We start from the raw sequence: 22,298 nt of genomic DNA on the forward strand, positions 1-22,298 counted from the left end.
TTTGGGCAACTGACCAATCACAAGCGGAACATTGACACTTCGTCACGAAGGAAACTCTCAACTGTCAAAACAAGAAACAATGGCAGACAAATCACTCGGGAAAGTGCCGGTGGAGCGATTAATAGTTTTAACTAGAACTGCAAGCAGTTATGCAGGGGTCCGAGCAATGTGCATTTCGCCGGCACAACGCGACAAGAAATGTGCATTTCGCCGGCACAACGCGAAGCAAGTATTCAAAACGCTACCGTGAACAACCTGTGGATATGAAGGTTTTGACTGTGAGAGGTTCGGTGTGGGAGTTCCGGCCCCAAACGCATTTTCCGCTACCGTTTAGTCGTCGACGGTTGGATCAAAATAGTTTTTACTGATTTGCAACGCGAAACATATATTCAAAACGCTACCGTTTCGTCATCGACGGTCGAGTCAAAGTAGTTTTTCACGATTTATTTTCGTGTGTGTGTTATAGACGCAAATGGGCGTGGCCTATGCCAAAAGATGCAGCAGACTCCAGTGAATCTGTGCGTATAACGTTTTTGACTGTCGGAGGATCGGTTTGGAGTTATATCCCCAAACGCGTCTTTCCTTGGTATAGCGCCACCTAGTGACCGGCGTGTCTGGATTTGGTTATCTGAGTAGCGGTGCTGGACCTGGATCTAGTCATGCAATTGGCGTGTCCGCATCATTTACGGTTTGGGCTGTGGTACCACTTTCAAGGCGGGAAGTATAATAAAAAGAAAAATCCTTACAAAAACAATAGGGTTCCAACCTGTTGGCTTGGACCCCTAATTACAGAACATGTCGTGATCTACAACATGTCTAATGGGCTCTAGCCTGGATACGTAGTAGGCGAGTAACGTCGGGTCTAGAATGGATTCGTTGCTAGGTGATAGAAAAAACGCTCTCGGCGCTTTTAGGGCCAAAAACGCTGCCAGCTTTTCTTTTTGTTGAAAAAACGGTCGGCTCAACTTTTCCCTATTACAAAAAACGCTGGCTGATTTCCTCACCAGCGCCAACGCCATGGAACCACCTTTCAATATTCTGGAATAGACCAATAGGAAAGGGGACCGCCTTGCACAACCTCTATTCAAACAGGACTTCACTTCGTTTCCCGACGCGTGCGGCGGAGCGCTTTGTTCCATGTAGGGCTGTGTGTGGGGGTCCGCCCTCACACGATGCTCTACACACCCTGGCTTTCTTCCTCGTCAGGTGATCCTGGTGTCGGCCAATAAGCTGACCCGCTACATCGAACCGTGTCAGCTGACCGATGAGTTTGGAGGAAGTCTGGAGTACGACCACATAGACTGGCTCAATAAGAGACTGGTACGCTCCTCCTGCTCGGCTCTCTACTCCTCTCTCCTCTCCTCCCCTGCCCTCTCTCCTACCTCTCTCCTCCTTCTCTTCTGCTCTCCTCTCCTGTTCATCTGCTGGTCTGAAAAGTAAGAATATTTGCTGTTATAACCACTAACGTGTGTGATTGTGTGTTTAGGTTTTTGAGAAGTTCACCACAGAGTCAACCTCTCTGCTGGATGAGCTGTCAGTCATCAACGACGGTCTGCTGGAGAAGGACCGGTATGATGTGTTTATGTAAAGATACACACAGTCACAGTCCCAGGCCCTCAGGGTTCGGCGGTATCTCTGATTTAGACTTTTCTATCCTACTTAATATCTTATCTACTCATCTCCAGTCCACAGGGCAGAGACAAGTTCCCTGCGTTGATGCTCTCTCTCTCTCTCTCTCTCTCTCTCTCTCTCTCTCTCTCTCTCTCTCTCTCTCTCTCTCTCTCTCTCTCTCTCTCTCTCTCTCTCTCTCTCTCTCTCTCTCTCTCTCTCTCTCTCTCTCTCTCTCTTTTTTTTCTTGGTCCAGAGGTTCAGATTGGAACCAGCTGCCCTCCTTTGACCCTGAGACGGTGCTGCAGACAGGTACATCGCCACTACTGTAAACTGTTGTTGATTTAAATGGGGCTCCCTCAAAGTCTATTGCAAGTTCTCTGTTAAAGGCCTACCTGCAGGTTAACCAGAAGTTTTGATTAATGGGTACATAGAGCACTCAAAATATGTGTATAATTTATAAAATGTCTCCAAAATAGTGTTAAAGTCCAGTTTTTGGCAGTAACGGGTGTTTTCTAACGCAATTCGGCGATGACGTCACGTTGGGGAGACGTGGTGGAAGGTAGCCTCAGCCTAGTACTAGAACTACGGCGTCTAAGAGTTGGCAAAAACCACAATTTTTTTGCCAATTAAATGCATGGTCAGAGGAGAATGAGTGGAGAGTTGCAACGAGCGCTGGAGCTAGTCAATGAACAGCAGTGCATACAATAACGACACTTTTATTTATTTTTACCGTCAGTGAATAGCACCGAGTGAAAGTCAACGTTTTCTTTATATATAGTCACAGTTATTATGTCTTAAGTACCGGTAAACTTAGTCAGAAGATCCAGAAAAAGAAGGCATAATGCTAGCTATGGGCTAACTTGGCCTATCGGACAGCAATCCGTGCACTTGCAAATGAGTGCCTGCAAGTATAACCGATCGTGGTGTGACATTATTTAACCATCAATTTACTGCAAATACGACCAGACAGATGTACATTGAACACATACACAAAGCACACCGTCTAACCCGGCGGATGCTGACAGACAGCCCACAACAAGCCAAACATCACCACGGCGGGTGTGCTTTCTCTCTCACTCTCGCACGCCCATACACTATCACTCCAACTAATACATTTCCAAGGCTAGGCTGCTTCACTAAGACCACAACTAACCATAAGGCCTTCATAACCGTGCAGTATGCCGAAGCCGAAAATGACACACGCACAGTCGCACACACTCATCTTAAACATTCAGTCCCTGCAAAGTCTGAAAGACTAGCCTCTGTCCATAAGTTAGAATGGACCCAAAGTATGTGATTGATTGTCTAGTTCGGCTTTCGCTTGCTATCCGTTTTTAGTATGACTTCTCAACATTACGTCTTTCTTGTGCTAGGCGCACATGGCTAATTTGCATACGCGCACAGGATTGGCTGGCTCCGCAAGGCAAATAATAGAACATATTTAATTGTCTGTCTGTCTGTCTTTAATGTCATGTATTTTGTGTATGTCCAGTCTGACTTGTTGTCTCCCTTGTTCTGTGTGGTCTTGTAGGCTATACTGTGTGAGCCGAATCACCTGAATGAATTCCCGATGTGTAGTTTGGTATTAATAAAGACTTGACGAGGCTATTTATCTATCAATAAATTAGGGCTTGGCGATAAACCGATTTTATCGATTAACTCGAGTGTGTAGCTCACGTCGACTTGTTTAAATGAAAATCAGTTTTCTCTTCAACATCCGCCAACGCTTCCCTCTCAGCTCCCGTAGTTCGGAATGAGCTCAGCCCTCCCCCCGCACAGAGCGCGCATTTACCAAAGTGATGCACAAACAAACATGGCAGCGAGTCGGGAAGATTATGTTCCTAAGAAAGGCACGGTGTCATCCGTTATTTGGAATTGGTTTGCGTTCGCGAGGTCAGATTAAGAGCAGACAACACCCCGCTGCAAAGTCTGTTTGAAGTCTGTTGCTAGCAAAGGCAGCAGTACGACGAATTTACTGCAGCACCTCAGGCAAAAACATCCCGCCGAATGGGAGAATGTTGCGCGCAGCGGAATGAGGGAGACCGCGGCACCACAAGCACCACACGCACAGCTACTAAAATACAGACCACCGTCACACAAACCTTTGCCAACTGCATCCCATATGAAAAGAATTCGGCCCGCTGGAAAGCCATAACTGATGCGATCGCTATGTATATAGCAAAGGATATGGTCCCAATGTATACGGTGGAAAAGCCAGGTTTCATAAATATGCAAAAAGTTTTGGACCCCAAGTATGTGCTACCAGGCCGAATTTTTTTCTCCGACGTTGCCTTGCCCCAACTATATAATTGCACGAGACAACGGATCGCAAAGGAGTTGGAAGAGGTGTCCTTTTATTCTGCCACCACAGATTTATGGTCAAGTCGGACGATGCAACCATACATGAGTCTTACTGTGCACTTTTATCACTAACGATTGGACTCTGCGAAGCATCTGCCTTCAAACGGCATACTTTCCAGAGGACCACACAGGTGAAATAATAGCCCAGGGGCTAAGAGATGCCCTAACTTCATGGAACCTTGCCAAAGACCGACTCATTTGCATGACAACTGATAGCGGCAGCAACATGATCAAAGCTCTGAAGGACAATGCGTGGCCCAACCTCCAGTGCTTTGGACACAGATTGCATAATGCTATCGGTAAGTCTAAATAATGGCTATGAATCAAGTGATATTTTTTCCATTCTCAAGACAATAAATGCATCCTGTAATTAATACATTATATCAAGCCAATATTTTTACAAAAAGTATATTGAAATATTGCAATTCCCTCGGGATCTATCTCTCTACAATATTGCTATGAATCAAGTGATATTTTTTTCTATTCTCAAGACAATTAATGCATCATCATGTAATTAAAACATTATATCAAGCCAATATTTTGACCAAATGTGTATTTAAATCTTGAAGTTTGCTCTGTATGTATCTATCTATTTATCTAATTGTGTGTGTGTGTGTGTGTGTGTGTGTGTGTGTGTGTGTGTGTGTGTGTGTGTGCATTCATATTTTGCAGTAAATGTAGCAAGACAACAAGTTTCTGAATGTAGTGTTAACACTAAAATGTATTTGATTTATGTATTCATTTACTACAGAGAATGGTGTGAAGGACCCACGGATAGTTCGTGCTATCGGGGTATGCAAAAAGGCTGTCTCTGCCTTTTCTTACAGCTGGAAAAAAAGAAGAGACATGACTGAAGTACAGGCAGAGCTTGGTCTACCCAATCATCAGCTGATAACGGAGTCCCCGACCAGATGGGGTTCACGCCAAAGGATGATAGAGAGATTTCTCGAACAAGAGAAGGCTCTAGTCCGTGTCCTGGGTTCATCCAAGTCGCCATCTTGTGCCCACTTGGCAAGATCTGGATGTGTTGGAGTCAACAAATAAAGCAGTAAAATCCCTCCAAGAATTCACTGATGCACTCTCCGGGGAGTCTTATGCCAGTGTTTCCTACATTAAACCAGTGCTCCATCTGTTCAAAACCAGTCTCCTACAGCCAGAGGAGGAAGACACAGAGCTCACGAAAACAATAAAAGGAAATATCATGCAGTACCTTGACGAAAAATACAGCGACCCTGTAAAAGATGAAATCTTGGACACTGTGCTCACTGGTTGAACCAAGGTTCCGCACAACCTACATTGACCCAGACAATGTGGAACAGGTCAAAAAGAGAGCTGTTGCTGAGCTGATGTCTCCTGCCAACAACAGTACACCACAGCAGCCTTGCACAGCTGTACAGGTGCGCCAAGAAGATGCACAGCCTCCACCAAAGAAGAAGATGACTTTAGCAGCCTTCTTCAAAAAGAATGCAGTGTCATCTCCCAACCAGTCAGAGGAAGAAAAGATAGAGACTGAGCTGAAATCCTACTTATTGACCCCTGACGTAGACCCAGACACCAATCCTCTTGAGTGGTGGAAGCGCCACCAACCGAATTTTCCTAGACTAAGTGTCCTGGCAAAAAAATACCTCACAATCCCAGCAACAAGTGCGCCCTCAGAGAGGGTTTTCAGTGTCGGGGGGGGGCCATTGTTACATGCCACCGGGCATGACTAAAGCCAGAGGTCGTAGACAGGCTTGTCTTCCTGGCTAAAAATGTTTAACGAAGCGCATGTTCTTATTTACTTATGTTCCAACTAAAAAAAGCACCTTATGCTCTCATGCACTGATTTAATGCTTTGTTGAATGTTATTTGGGCACTTTATCAGAACAACCTCTTATTATTATTAATATTTCATGTTTACAGAAATATTTTATTGTATTTTATGTTATGTTACATGTTACACTGTTTACTGCCATAATGCCTTTTTGGCTAGTTGTTCTTGATTGCACTTAAACCCCAAGGGGGGAAATCCAAATAATAAAAGGAAATATATTATTTTGGAACAACTAATTATTTGTCCTCTACATATGATTGGGGGGGGGGGGCGGCTAGGGTCAGAAAATCGATTTAAATCGGAAATCTGATTTTTGGTGAAGAAATCAGGGATTTTTTTTTTAGGCCATATCGCCCAGCCCTACAATAAATACAATATAGAGTTTGAGATATCAATCATGGGATATTGCCCAATATCCCGAGATAGCGAACCAATCAAATTGCCCCATCTTAGGAGGTTCACGTGTAGCTCCGACAGTCAAAAACATTATACCCACAGATTCACTGGAGTCTACTGCATCTTTTGGCATAGGCCACGCCCATTTGCGTCTATAATTTTTTTCGCGAAAAACGCAAAACTGCCTTTTCCCTACTCCGTCCACATTTCTTGTCCAATCGACACCAAACTTTGCACACGACATCTTCAGACGCACTAAAAAAAAAGAAATACAAAAACATTTTGGATCCGACCGTCGACAACAAAACGGTAGCGTTTTGAATATTTGTTGCTTAGCTACGTTTAATGTCGAAATTCCAAAATCCAAAAAAAATCAAAAATTAGACATCGGATCGAGTCCAAATTTTACACACAAGTTAGCGCTACCCTTAATGGCGTTCGAAAAAAGAATCCGAATATACGCCCTGAGGGGGCGCAATAAACGAGGAAATTGTATATCTTCTAATTGGCCAAAGGAATGTTCTTCAAACTCAAGGGGAACCATCAAGGGGCAAACCCGAGAGGAAAATTCTCTTTGCCGAAAACGACGACATTGTATGTCTCCTAATTGGCCAAAGGAATGTTCTGAAAACGTGTTTGGGGATATATCTCCAACACCGAACCTCCCACAGTCAAAACCTTTATATCCACAGGTTCACGGTAGCGTTTTGAACACGTGCTTCGCGTTGTGCCGGCGAAATGCACATCCCTTGGACCCCTTCATAACTGCTTGCAGTTATCTATGTATCTGTATAATCTGCTGACACTCTCTTACTAGTCTCTACCCTCAAGGGTCTCAATGCGGCTTTGGTCCGTGTCTCCCCAATGTGACGTCATGCAATGCATTCTGGGGGAAACGAGAATCAACAGTAAACCGCTAAAATAGTACCTACTTTCTTTTTCGTATTTTGTGATACCTAACAACATTAATTTCAATAAATAACAGTTAAATCTTAAATACCAACAACCAAATTGCACAAATTTGTTGGAAAATAAACCCTGCAACACGGCCTTTCTAGTGTCAGGTTGCCTCATATCTGTGTGTCTCTCCATACCAGGTCACAGTTGTCTAATATCTCTGTGTGTCTGTCTCTCCAGGTCATGAGTTGTTATCAGAGCTTCAGCAGCGACGATTTAATGGCTCAGAGGGAGGAGGAGGTGAGAACTGTCTATCTGTCTCTCTCTCTAACCTGTCTATCTCTCTAACCTGTCTCTCTTTGACAGGTCTGTGTCTCTCTCTAACCTGTCTCTCTCTCTTACCTGTCTCTCTCTTTAACAGGTCTATGTTTCTCTCTCTGAACTGTCTCTCTCTCTTACCTGTCTATTTCTTTGACAGGTCTAAAGTGTGTCTCTCTAACCCAGCGGTTTTCAATAGGTGAGGCGCGCCTCCCCTGGGGGGCGCCAAAGAGCCACAGGGAAAGAAAAAATACTGTATCTGTATGAAGCTCTATTGATATCGGTAATTGTGCGTGCGTGTATTAGTTTTAAAATGCATCGTTTCCTTGTCCCAAGTCACCAGAAGTCAGCATCAAGGGAGGAGACAGGACCCAGCAAAAATAGTAGGAAATATGATCCTGAATGCGTTTCTGGTTTTCTGTGGAGAGCGAGTTCCCCCAGATCCCCACAAAGGCTATGAAAGTCCTAATCCCCTTCGCCTCCACCTACTTATGTGAGTGTGGGTTTTCCGCACTGACCCTGATTAAATACAAATACAGATCAAGGCTGCAGGTGGAGGACGACTTGCGTTTATTTCTCTCTGCAGTGCAGCCCCGCCACGAACACCTCTGCGCACCAAAAGCGAGTCCTCATTGCTCTCACTGATATGGACGATTAAATTGAAAGTCAAAGTTGTGTTCTCTTGAATGCATAAATTGGTTGGGCCGCTCGTAGCGCAAATGATGTGAATTTGGCGCATTTTGTTTGTTGTTTAAATCTGAGGATTTATGTGGCTGAAATCGCTAACAAATTTGCTGAAAATTTTTGAATCTGTTAGATCTCATAACATGCCGTTGTCGTTCATTGATCAAAGAGCGGTCCATTGTGCTGATTTTTTTTCGAGACGATGCGCATGTCCTTCAAAAGTGCGCTTAAGGCCCAGACACACGGCTCCGATTTCAGCAGTCGGGTGTCGTCGGTTGTAGCTTTGTTTTGTTGACACTTGTGGATAGGCCTACTGATGATTGATTTTAAAAGTAGCCTCAATTAGGCCTGCATGAAGTTGGAAATTATTTGCTGTTGCAAAGAATCGTTTATGAATACACTTTTAAAAATGTTCTGGAAATAAAATGTCTTCTAATACAATATTAAAAAATATTTACATTTGATTAGTTATTGAAAGTCATCATTGCTTGGAACAAACAAAAGATGGCAATAACTGAAGAGGCGTGTGTTAGGTCAGGCGGACGGGATTATTATTATTTTGGGTGGGGGGGGGGGGGGGGGGGGGGGGGGGGGGGGGGTCTCGGCTGTCCTTACCTACTCTAAGGGCGCACTCACACTAGGCAAGTTTGCCTGTTCCGTGCTGCAGGAAGATTCAGCACGATTCCCCACTTCCCCCGCTGGCCCGTGGGCAAACTGCTCCCAAAGGCCGTGGCCTGGGCACGATTGCTCCTTCATACGTACGTCATCACGTCGTTATACGATAAATACGTCATCCCCAAGCGTCCTCGCCACCATAACAACAATGGTGATCAACAACATGAATTCTGTCGTCGGTCCACATTTCAAGTAAACACTCGACTTCACTATCGCACCAACGTAAACCCACTCGTAAACCGCTTGCCGCCATTGTTTAAAATTATTGTTTTGGGGAAGAAGGGCATGGACCTATAAAGAAAGAAGGGTCGCGCAAGGACTACGTCATCCAGCTCATGTTGCGTATATAGACACGCGCACACGCATCTCATTAGCGTCTGTACTTTGGCCACGGCACACCTCTCCCAAGTATGCCGTGGCCAAGGGGCTGTTCCGTGCTGGAATACGGACGGCGTGGTCACACTAGCCCATGGTTTCACAACGGGGGCGGTACCGCCCCCTGGGGGGCGTTCGCACAACCTAGGGGGGCGCTGGGAACGTGATTCCATTTTTGGGGGGGGATTTTAATTTATTTATTTAATTATTTTTTTTGGGGGTGAAAGAATAGGCTACCTGAAATAAAAAGCCTATTTTCATTTATTGGTTTCTAACCCCTCTACCGTCTCAGCTATGCGCAATGGAACAGGGATAATACAGCGCGATTCGGTCCTGCACATGCCCGGACTCCCTCTACATCAGCTATCGTCATGATCTCTATAGTAACGCTGATTAACATAACCGAAGTTCGCGGGTTAACAGGTCAATAACCAACACACACAACACAATCAAACATGGGCGATAGCAAGAAAAAAATATCAAATTTTGTTTCATAGCCCGTTTTCCTTCTTCCTCTTGTTCAGTTCCAGCTGTATTGTCATATAGATATACATAAGTAAATCCAGTTCCAACAGTGTGGTCACCGTGGCCGTGGCCCAATCGATAGAGACACTTGCTCTGTAAGCAAGAGGTTGTTAAAAGAAAAAAAAAAACAACAACATATAAAGACGTTTCAAACGTTCCATCGAGTCTCTCGCATTCTACAATGGCCAGCTTTATTGTTTCCCATGGGAGCCGGCGACTTAGTCTGTGAGTGGGCGATCTGAAACTAAATCGGAAACTAGATTTCTTCTTCGAAGGTTGTGCTCCACACAGAACCTCCTCACCTTCATAACGGAGCACTTCGGGGCACCAGATTGCTTTAGAGCGGTACTGATCGCGTCGTGTGTCTTTCTAGTGTCAAATAGTTCACGAATAAAATCACCATAAGGTTCAAGTGCGGCCATAACTAAGGCTAAATATAATTACACAGTCTATTGCTGGTTTAGGTGGTTGGCTCTTTTTTCTTCGCTGCGTTCTGCCTTCTGGTGTAGCCTATAACTATAAATGTATCTATTTTTGTAGGCCCTATTTGTTTTTCTGTTTCGGGTTTTAAAAACCAACACACAAAACACACAAACACAAAATCAAATGCCATTTATTTGTTCATTCCTTTTGCCCTTTTTCAGTTTCAAAACCAAATCAGAAAAACCAAAAAACAATCCTGTTAATTTTTTTTTCTGATTTTGTTTTAAATCTGAATATTCAAAGAATGAACCATACACGGATTCTCCTACCTCATCACTTTACTGACACACACAATGTGTGGCAGTAAATTGACAGGATCATTCCATAGACAAAAATCTTTCCATATAATTAATTTAATTTAGGAGGATAGTCATTGCACAGCTGTAACCAAGTATTCTCATTATAGCCTAGTTATATCCTAGTTTTGCATATTTATACATTGTATCCTATTTTCATATTTCATGTGGCATCTGTATTTTTATGTAGGCTACAGCATCTGTATTTTAAATTTAGCTTATATCTTCTTTTTACATTTTACCTTTTGCTGAGGTGGGCGCTGTGTAGCCTACTGTATAGGCTGTCTGTATTTGTGTAAGAGTTATTTGTATTGTGTAACCTGCTGGATTATGAAAATTTAGTTTGGGGTAAATAAAGTGTCTGTCTTTCTGTTTCGGGGAATATGCCGGGAAAAATGTACGCACGGTGCGTTCAGGATTCGGACTGATATAGCATATGTCGCCCTATAGGCCTAATCAATGGGGTTTTAATATTTGAAGCATTCATATTAGTCTATTCTTTTCGTAGGCTACTCTGCTGTTGGCCTTGATGGGGAGATATTTTATAGTTGAATCCAACAACATTCCTTCGTCTCCCCCTCCTACATAGCACATTTAAGTCAGTAGACTGTTAGAAGCCTCTGAACGTTGTTAGAGCAGTGCACGCGCGTTCATGTAAAGAGGAGTTTTGGGAAAAACTGAATTTTTTTAGGAAGGTTCGAAAGAATGATGGGCTGATGGGCCTCTTAAGCCTATCAGTTAGGCTACTTGGCTCCCCAGTTCATCAGTGTCTCTCTCTATGGCTCCCTCTCACTCCTTTCCACTGTGTATTTATATCGATTGAACAAGAGAGGATGTAACGATAACTCCACGAAAATATAGGCTCCATGGCTGTAATAATTTGAATATAATTAACTTATAAAGCGTGTAACAAGACACCGAGATGATGATGACTAAAAAGGCACTGAATTTGGAATTTATAACACAGGAGGTCTGGCTTGCGGACTAAAAAGCATTGCGATCATAAAAGCGTGACCATCTGACAAAAGCACAAATCTGACAATAAAAAGATTCAATCCGACAACCTCTTGCCTACAGAGCAAGCGTCTCTATCGATTGGGCCACGGTGATCACAACGTTGAAACTGCATTTACTAATATATATATCTATATGACGCTACAACTAACGCCAAATGAGAGGAGATCTGTGCTGAACTGATTTGGTCTGCTTGTTCAGCGATTGGGTGCAAACACTTCAAATGCATTGGCTGAGAGAAAAGAAGGGCGGATATTATTAGCATACTAGAGAAACGCCGTATTTTACACCGTTGTGATGTGCACAAACACGGCGTATTTTACGTGCGGTTTGATGTTCAAAACTGCGCTTTTTACGCGCGCTCTTGAAAGGCTTAATTGCGGCATAAAAAGCGGCGTTTTTTTGCGCATGACGGTGTAAAATACGCAGTTTTTCTACATTTTACAGCGTTTTTTACGGCGTAATGAAGGTGATACGCGACTAAATGATGGCGTTTTCTGGCGGGGATGGCTTGCAATAGCAGGGTGCCGCGGCACGACGGGAGACGTGGCGGCCGGGAGTCGCGGGAGTGATGGTCCATGTGGCCCTGGTCCCCTGATGTTCCCTGGTCCCCTGATTGTCAATGTCTCCCCTGATGGTCCGTGTGTCCCCTGATGGTCTGTGTGACCCTAGTCCCCTGAAGGTCCGTGTGTCCCCTGATGGTCCGTGTATCCCTGGTCCCCTGAAGGTCCGTGTGTCCCCTGAAGGTCCGTGTGTCCCCTGACGGTCCGTGTGTCCCCTGATGCTCCGTGTGTCCCCTGATGGTCCGTGTGTCCCCAGCCCCCTGGTGTCCGATGGAGGAGGAGCTGCTGGCCCAGCCCCAGGTGCTGCGGCTGCTGGACTCCCTGAGGGAGCAGTACACCCGGTACCAGGAGGCCCGAAGGCTCAGGAGCAAGCGCTCCCAGCTGGAGGAGGTGCACGCCAAGGTCACACAGGTACACACTATGGAATACACACAACACACTAGAGGTTAGGGGTCTTGACCCCACTCTGGGCCTTTGGAGCTTTAAGGAGTGAGAGATTGACAGTTTGAATCCCACCCTTAGTTCAGTGAATGTTTTCCTACGTTTGAGGGGTGAAGTCCAACGCTCAGAGACTAAGTTAAATCACTCTACCAATAAAATATAATTTTGGATAATCAACTGATAATAAATCTGCCATATTTTTTTCACATTGCCAAATGATGAGGAGGGCCAAATAAAACTGCTGGCGGGCCAACAACAGACACACTATAATATGTACTCTACCAACATATTATATACACAACTACACACGCACTGTTATATATACTCCCTCAGCACTATGTTATACACAAAACTACACGCGCACTATAATATATACTCTACCAACACTGTTTTATACACAACTACAGTCACACAATTATATATACTCTACCAACACTATATTATACACACAACTACAGCCCTGCTATAGTTAATACATGCACGCACGCACACACTACCAACACTATAATGCACACTAGAGCCAAGTAGTAGTATGAGTGAGTCACAGTGTTCCTGTGTTAGGTGGTCCAGTGGCTGGAGGGTCCGGGTTGCGACCAGCTGAAGACCAGCGGAGCCATCGGGGATTCACTGAGGGAGTCTCAGGACCTGCAGCACCAACACGAACTGATCGAGAGCCAGCACAGTGTAAGAGAGAGAGACACACACACACACACTCACACATTCACTCACACATTCACTCACTCACTCACTCACTCACTCACTCACTCACTCACTATTAAACAAAAGTATGTCTATAACTATGGGTGGGCTGGTGGTTTTCGGTGTTTGTGTTTATGTGTGTAGGAGTGGTTTGCAGTGTATGTGGAGTTGAACCAGCAGATCGCTGCCTTGCTGAGTGGGGGGGAAGAGGAGGAGCAGGAGGAGCTGCGCCTCCTGCAGCAGCAGCTCAGTGACGTGTGTTATCGACAGGCCAATCAGCTAGAGCACAGGCAGACCCTCCTCCAATCAGCACAGAGCTTCCACGGCTCCGCCCACGAGGTACTACACACACCACTACTAAACACTTCACACACCAGTACTACACGCACCACCACTACACACACCACTGCTATACACACCACTACTACACTACACACTAAACACAACACTGCTACAGGCTATACGCACACACCACTATAACACACTACACACACCACTATTACAAACTACACACACTACTGCTACACACTACAAACACCACTACTACACACAATGCACACCACTACACTATACACACCACTACTACACTATACACACCACTGCTGCACACTACACACCACTGCTACACATTACACACACCACTACTACACACTATACACACCACTACTACACACTATAAACACCACTACTACACACCATTACTACACACCATACACACCACTACTACACACCATACACACCACTACTACACACTATACACACCACATCTACACACTATACACAGTGGTGGGTAGTAACGCATTACAAGTAACGCAAATGAGTAAAAAAGTACATTTTTCGGGTGACGAGTACTTTTCACGTGCCTTTTTTAAGAGAATTCTACTCTTTACTCAATTACATTTTCCATTGTGCTTTCATTAAAATTAGTATTTTGACAAAAACATTATCTTCGTTGACTGTAATACAAGCGTACACGTTAGCGACGCGCTTTCCCTAGGTTGCAACGTGAGTCGACCGTTACGTTGGGACTGAGGACTAGAAACGCATTGATGCAGACGCGCAGGAAGATATTTTCGCCAGGGGGTGCGGAGTTACGGTCCACGTAGGCTATAGTTTATATAATTCTTAAGAAACTATGTTACACTGTATTCTGCAGACCACTCACAAACTTGTTCGTCATTGTCGTGTCTGGCTCTGAGTGTGCGTGCATGCTATGTGCGTAGGCTGGATAAATCTGATTGCCCAATCAGCCAACCAAGTCAGTCTCGTTTGTGTTTAATTGGTTGTGTTCCTACAAAGCTCTTGCCTTTTGTCACATGCACAGAGCTTAATGCAAATTTGTTTGAAATTAAATTACATTTTTTGTTGTACATATTGCTTTTGTTGTACAACATGTGAAGAAATGTTTCAGGAGTGCATCTCTTTCTCTCCCTCACTCACTCACTCATTCTAACCAGCCGCGTGCCGTCCATATGGGCAGGTGGGGCGGCGAACTCCCTGCAAAAGCATGCTCCCAAAAAAAATAGTTCCTCAGTAAATCATTGCTCAAAGTTTATTTTTAATAATGTGATTGTCACATTAATTATCTATAGTTTCTGTAGGCTTTCCGACTTTTTTTGATCTGTTGATATCAAATTGATGGTGGCGATTCGAGTTGAGTTCTGTTTAACGTGTCATGCAATGTGGGGCGGCGGAGCTCAACGACCGCGTCCCTCCGTATGTTTCTGACATAACCCTGCAGGCTGCAATAAGAATTGCAATCCGCGCTATAAGACGCACCATGTCATATTCTAGGACTGTTGTTGTTTAAAATCGAATTGCTCCGCCTGCATCTTTCCGCAATGAAGACTATTTATTTATTTATTTATTTATTTCAGCAGGTATTCAAATTGCATACCTGATTTCATACCTGATTTAAACAGCTGTTATTGAGAAATATCTGATTTCAAAAGTGTTGTTATTGAGAGATTTGCACACATCGTCGGGCCAAGTTCCAAATCAAAGGTCTGCTTGATTGATGACTTGTATTTCTACTTTTCATGTACTTGCAATGCACTCGCTAAGCCTGTTGTTAAAATAAAATATGGAAGAAATAACTTCCCTATAAGGGACATCATATGACGAGTGTTGCGGATGGCACTTCAAAAGCGCGCAGTAACATTAGGCTATTAGTTTATTTTTAATTCTTACTCACAATTAGTTTAGTTAACATGTTTTAATGTAGCTCAAAATATATATGTAAAAAATATACATAAATTGTGGGTGTGGTCATACGCCAGTAGTTTCTGCCACACCGAAATGAAGGGGCACTGCACGCTACTGATTCTAACACGTTATGTCTTTTTAACTGATCCAAGCACCAGAATACAAAAATGTAAAGTAACTTGTAATTTGAGTAACTTTAAAACAAAGTACTTTTTTACTCTTACTCAAGTAGGTTTTCAAATTGGAATATTTACTTTTACTAAAGTAGATTTTGAAGGAGGTAATTTTACTTTTACTTGAGTATAGATTTTCAGTACTCTACCCACCACTGACTATACACCACTACTACACACTATCCAGACCATTACTACATACTACACACCAGCACTACACACTATACCCACAATACCCACTACTACTACACACTACATACCACTACTACACACTATACACACACTACTACAAACTACACGCCACAACTACACACACAACTACGACACACTATACACACACCAAAAAGTCTGTCACGATACGATTTTGATCGATTCACATCAACTTAATTATAATTTCATTATTTTATTTCTTTGCTCTACCGGATATTTAAAAACAAAAACATTCAATTTTTAATACAAATAATAAAGTGCCAGATTGCATTTAAGTGCAAAAGTTTTTTTTGGGCTTGAATTAAAGAGCCTGTAATGATCTTTTATTTTGAACATAGACCATTCCCAACCTATGTGTGTAGATAGTTTTCTACTAAAACAAAACCATCATCTTTGGCTGTTAAGATAAGCCGTCCGTGTTGCCAGATTGGGCAAATTCTCCCGCCCAATTTGGCTACTTTTAATCACGTTAGGCTGGAAAAACGGGAGATTCCCAATCTGGCAACACAAACCGAAACTAACCGTCATCACGCTCACACATGTGCTCGCTGTAGCTATCTTGCTGCTTGCCTCCTTTAACTGAAGAACGGATACGAGCGGCTTGGCACACTTTTTACAAACCTTTACTACTACATACCACTACTACAAACCATTACTTCTACACATTATAACACCACTAATACCCACTCCACTACTACACACTATACACACGATACACACCATTACTACACACTATACACACCAATACTACATACTATACATACCACTACTATACTGCACACTATACACACCACTACTACAAACTATACACGCCACTACTACACACTATGCACACCAGTGGAGGCTTCTCCATTGAGGAGAGGGAGGAAGATCCTCCCTAACATTGTTGAGAATAAAAAAATGTAGATTGCCCAGACTACTGTAATGAATTAATGCCCTTAAATATGACTACTTTAATGCCTTTGAATACATAATGTTTGTTTCCCTGGGTAAAGGGACATTAGCTCCCCCTATCGCCTATTGACAATTACTTCAGGGAGGAAGGTCCTCCCTCAGCCTCCGTTGACTCCCATTCATTTCCACAAAAGTACTGGCGGCAGGTGAATAACATGGGTTTCAATGGGAGAGAGGAGGAAAGTCCTCCTCTGAGTGGGTGTGACCTTAAGGCGTCTGATTCGCGCAAAAATATATTCGGGCTGCGCTATATGAACCAATAAGCAGGATCCCTGGCTGGTGAGCAGTGTTGCCAGATTGGGCAGATTTCCCACCCAATTGGGCTACTTTTCACCACATTAGGCTGGAAAAATTATCATTGGGTGGTAAATCTGCCAAATCTGGCAACGCTGTCGATAACAAATCCACTCTGCCTGTAGTGCCGTTCAGTCTCAGAGACGCAAAGCAGGTGAAATCACCTGTTAGAATCAGGTGATTCTAACATTTGCGAATAAAGTGTACAATAGAAACATTGGAAACAGAGGACATTGTTCATGTTTAATTACAAAGCATTCCATTCATTGAGTTAGTGTTAAGTTTGCGACCAAAGAAAAAAATTGAGATCACCAAAAGTAATGGCAACGTCAGTATTGTGGGTGCTACATGGTTTGCTAGGTACTCATGGCTTACTGGTAGCATTACTAGCAATCAACTGTATTAATGGCCCTGTTTGCTAATGAATAATGGCAAATCTCCAACGTGGGCTGTTCATGGTTTCACTGGTGTCAAAAATCTTTACAGGGCAACCAAACGCCACAAAGTGTCAAGTTCACGTTGGTGCTGCTATGCGACATTCCTTGCTAGGTACCATGCCTATAGATCAGGTTGTTTGAAATAATGTTCTTGTTCTTTTACTAGTTTGTTACTCTGACCGTTCTGTTTGATATTGTGGAAAGGGTGAATGATTCAGATCATGATGCATTTTAAATGGCATCACTTTTGGTCTTGAGTCTTTTCTTAAAACAATTGTAACTGAAAATAAACATAGGTCAATTACAACCAATAACTTCAGTCATTGAGGGCAAAAAATGGCCCAGGTTTTTTTATTTACTTGTACAAATCAAGAGTAGGCCTGATTTGACTATTGGGCTTTGCATCCTTTCCTTCTGCCCTTGTAGTCCATTTCAAAGACATGCTGCCCACCAGCTTTCAAATTACAGTGATGCCACTGGTGGCTTTGTATCAATTTTATTCACATAACTATCCCTCCCTACTATTTTGTAGTTCACCAAAACAACCTGAAACAACTTGAGCCTCATTCTTATGCCACCATACACCAACAGTGCAAACAGGCCAATTGCAACCAAGCGCGCAGTCCTTCCTCCCTCACTTTAAAAACCACCAGCCGCCACTTATGCACACCACTACTATTCACCCTTTCCACAAATTTGCCCTCGTGGGACATTTAATAAAATCTTGAATCTACCCACCACTACTACACACTATACACACTACACACACCACCAATACACACTACACACACCACTACTAAACATTACACACACTACTACTAAACATTAAACACACTACTACACACTATAAACACCACTACTTCACACTATACACACTACACATACCAATATTACACACACACACTAGTGTTGCTTTCGTCAACGAAAATTATGCCTAATATCGTCGTCAATGACCCTTTATCACGTGAGGGAGACGAGACGCAACGTAAATGCTGGTCATGTGACAATAACTATTATTAAATGCATAATGCAATATTGTTGACGAATAAAAACGAGACTAAATGTGTTTTACAAAATAATACTCTGCGAAAATGTCTCTTCATTTTCGTTGACCAAAACTAGTCGAGAAAAATTGTTTATTTTATTTATTTCTGGGGCTGTATCAGGTTACGTTACTTCCTGAATCCCCGCTCGTCACGGCATTATTTAGATTCACAAGACGCAGCTGTGGTGGTAGCGTTAATGAAAACGTAAGGCCCTGTCCACACTAATCCGGGTAAATATAAAAACGTACAACTTGTAACTGAAGATACATAGTACATTGCACAGAGAAATCATAATTTCCTTTTCCCCTGCCATTTTTTTTTGGATGAGCGCAAGCTTGTGGCAGCGTCATGGCAGTGTCATGGCAACCGAACGCCATCTGAAAGCCTCCGTCTACCCTGAGTCCCTGACCACACTACAACGTGAACCCAGCGTTTTCATATTGATCCGGCTCAGCGATCGTTTTTGAAAAGTATCGTTTTCAGTGTCGGAATTCGCCGTTCTAATATGGACGGAACATGTTTGGTTGGTAAAATAAATACGTTGTAAATTCATATCAGAGTGTCTTCCATGTCTGGAATGGATGTATTCTTGAGTCTATATAAGGTAACAATAATATAATAATAAGATTATCTTGTTTGAATTGTGAAATGGGTTTGGCAAAAAAAAAAAAGTTGTTTTTTTTCAATACTACTAGGTAGCCTACTTATACTATATTGACTGAGTTAAATAGAATTGCATTACAAAAAGTGACTAATACAGTCTGCTTTGACTAAAACTAGACTAAAATAGTCATGGATATTTCTGACTAAAATAAGACTAAAATGCTCAGACTGAAACTTGACTAGACTGAAAAGAGGATGAACGTGACTAAACTAACTAGAACTGCAAGCAGTTATGCAGGGGTCCAAGAAATGTGCATTTCGCCTGCACAATGCGAAGCATGTGTTCAAAACGCTACCGTGAACCTGTGGATATGAAGGTTTTGACTGTGGGAGGTTCGGTGTGGGAGTTATATCCCCAAACGCGTTTTCAGAACATTCCTTTGGCTAATTAGGAGATAAACAATTTCCTCGTTTATGGCGGCCCCTAATGGCGGAATTTGGTAGAAGATATACAATTTCCTCGTTTATTGCGCCCCCGAATGGCGAAATCTTCCGAATTATTTATCGAACGACATTAAGGGTAGCACCAACATGCGTGTTAAATTTGGACTCGATCCGATGTGTAATTATGGGTTTTTGGGGATTTTTGATTTTTGATTTTCCAAGTGTAACGTAGCTCATAAATAAATATTCAAAACGCTACCGTTTCGTCGTCGAAGGTCGGATCAAAAAGTGTTCGATAATTCCTTTGCGTGTGCATCTGAAGATGTTGTGTGCATAGTTTGGTGTCGATTGGTCAAGAAATGTGGGAGGAGTAGGGAAAAAGCAGTTTAACGTTTTAAAAAAAAAAAAATATCGACGCAAATGGGCGTGGCCTATGCCAAAAGATGCAGCAGACTCCAGTGAATCTGTGTGTCTAACGTTTTGGACTGTGGAAGGTTCGGTGTGGGAGTTACAGCCCCAAACGCGTATTCCTTGGTATAGCGCCACCTAGTGGCCGGCATGTCTGGATTTGGTCGTCTGCGGTAAACTCGCGTACCTGGATCTAGTCATGCAATTGGCGTGTGTGCACCATTTACGGTTTGGGCTGTGGTACCACTTCTAGCTGGGAATAATAATAAGAAACACCACAAAAACAATAGGGATCCAACCTGTTGGCTTGGACCCCTAATAAAAACTAAAATGACAGCTTGAGAAAAAGACTAGACTAAAATTAAAACAGGCCGCCAAAAATAACATTACTACACACACCACTACTATAGATTACACACACTACTACTACACACTAAACACACCACTACTACACACCACTACTACTAGGGCTGCAGGATATATCGGCTATGTACGATATATCGATATCATTTCCAAGGGGATACAAGATTTGACAATATCGTTTATATCGATATTCGTTAAAATGGTCAGTTTCCCCCTCAAGCGTCTACAGCGCTTGCCTTGGATACTGTGAGCGCGACCCCTCTCACTCTGTATTTCCGAACGTGCCGTGTGCAAAGACGCCTCATTCCCGCCCCCGCCGCCCCCTCACAACACAACAAGCATGGATGATTCCCGTAAAGAAAACGAGACGGCGGCGGGAGACGAAATTGTTTCAAAGAGGAGAAACCACGGCTCCATAATGAGGAAATAGTTTGGGTTTAAAAAAAACAGATGAGCAGCAGCTGCAGGTCATCTGTAGAGAGTGTAGCAAAACCGTTGCGACTAAAAGTGGAAGCACGACAAATCTGTTCCACCATTTACAGCAGCGGCACAAAGTGCAGTGAGGAATGCGTAAAACTCTGTGGCTTTGCTGCTGCATCACCGGCCGCAGTTGTTTCTGCCCCGAAACCAGGGCCGGCGCTCGGCAAATGTGTTGGGGGCGCCCTCTGGTGACGCTCTTAATTAATTAATTAAAATATACGAAACAAGCGAAATGAAACCAAACATGTTCCCAAATGGAACGGAGAAGGGAGGGGGCGGGGGATTAAAGTTACGGCGCACTGAAACCCTCACCGTAGTACGCAGGACAATGCGACGAAGCCAATGCTCTTATTGGTAGCTAATGTGTGTAACCTACAGCTTTATAATGTTTTGCATAGGTGATTATTTTGTGAAGAAGGTGAAAACGTCCCTTTATTTTTTAATATGTTCATTCAATTCTGTTGAAAATAACGATACAAAATCACATGTTGCAGTCATATGGACCTATGTTTTAATAAAAGCGCTTGCAACATCTCACATGTGGCTTTTGACTTACATCTAACCCACTCTATAGAAAATATCAAGATATATATTGTATATCGCCATTCAGCCAAAAAATATCGGGATATCATATTTTGCCCATATCGTGCAGCCCTAACTACTACACACTGCCACACACCACAACTACACACCAATACTACATACTACTACACACCACTACAAGACACAACTACTACACACCACTACGAAACACTATACACACCACTACGACACACCAATACTACACACCACTACTACACACTACACACCAAACTACTACACACTTAACACACCACTCCTCCCTCCCTCTCGCTCCCACTCTCCCTCTCCTTCCTTCCTCCCTCTCTCTCCCTCCTTCTCGCCCCCTCTCTACCCTCCCCCCCGCTCCCTCTCCCCCTCTCGGTGTTCTCCAGCTGTCCCAGCAGCTGGACGGCCTGCTGGGCATGCTCTGTGCTGACGTGGTGCCGGCGGACGGAGCCTCCATCCAGCAGAGTCTCAAGCAGCTGGAGGAGAGCCTGAAGGCTGTGGGTCAGTAGGATGTACTACTATGATGTTTAGGGCTTATCTATTTATCCAAACTCTATATATACTAGAGTTTTTGCTAGTTATAATTTAACCCATAGCAATAGTGTGGAAACCCCAGTCGATAATGTAACAAATTTCTGAGCACATAATATTATAACATTTTGCCTATAATTTTACAACGTATAACATTCGTTCACCACAAATTACTCTTAACAGCAGTGCCAATATTAAAATATTTTTTAACCATTCAGCAAACAAAAGGCAACAGGCTTATTATCATTTTGGGGGCCACTCAATGACATGCAGAAGCGTCATCAACATGCCCACTGAAGTGGTGTGAGAAATACAGACTTTCTACTCCTCATTCACATATAAGGTATACATTTCATACAGAGAAAATACTACCTCAGGGGTAGTATTATTCAGGAGATTTTCAGGGTACAAATGTCAGGATATGTTGTTCAC

At 43.2% G+C, this 22,298-nt stretch overlaps 1 protein-coding gene across 2 annotated transcripts in view; it reads left to right on the forward strand.

Annotated features, from left to right (window-relative positions):
• sestd1 (SEC14 and spectrin domains 1) overlaps nucleotides 1–22,298 on the forward strand; it is a 64,195-nt gene that overhangs the window by 13,967 nt on the left and 27,930 nt on the right. For both annotated transcript variants that reach the window (XM_030381035.1, XM_030381036.1), the window contains exons 6-13: nucleotides 1,207–1,320; nucleotides 1,487–1,569; nucleotides 1,865–1,920; nucleotides 7,319–7,378; nucleotides 12,268–12,422; nucleotides 13,014–13,136; nucleotides 13,296–13,490; nucleotides 21,722–21,836. In XM_030381035.1, the coding sequence (XP_030236895.1) occupies nucleotides 1,207–1,320; nucleotides 1,487–1,569; nucleotides 1,865–1,920; nucleotides 7,319–7,378; nucleotides 12,268–12,422; nucleotides 13,014–13,136; nucleotides 13,296–13,490; nucleotides 21,722–21,836 (901 nt within the window). The remainder of the gene's footprint in view (nucleotides 1–1,206; nucleotides 1,321–1,486; nucleotides 1,570–1,864; nucleotides 1,921–7,318; nucleotides 7,379–12,267; nucleotides 12,423–13,013; nucleotides 13,137–13,295; nucleotides 13,491–21,721; nucleotides 21,837–22,298) is intronic.

Source organism: Gadus morhua, chromosome 16, assembly GCF_902167405.1.
Source record: "Gadus morhua chromosome 16, gadMor3.0, whole genome shotgun sequence".
In the NCBI taxonomy this organism is placed as follows: domain Eukaryota; kingdom Metazoa; phylum Chordata; class Actinopteri; order Gadiformes; family Gadidae; genus Gadus; species Gadus morhua.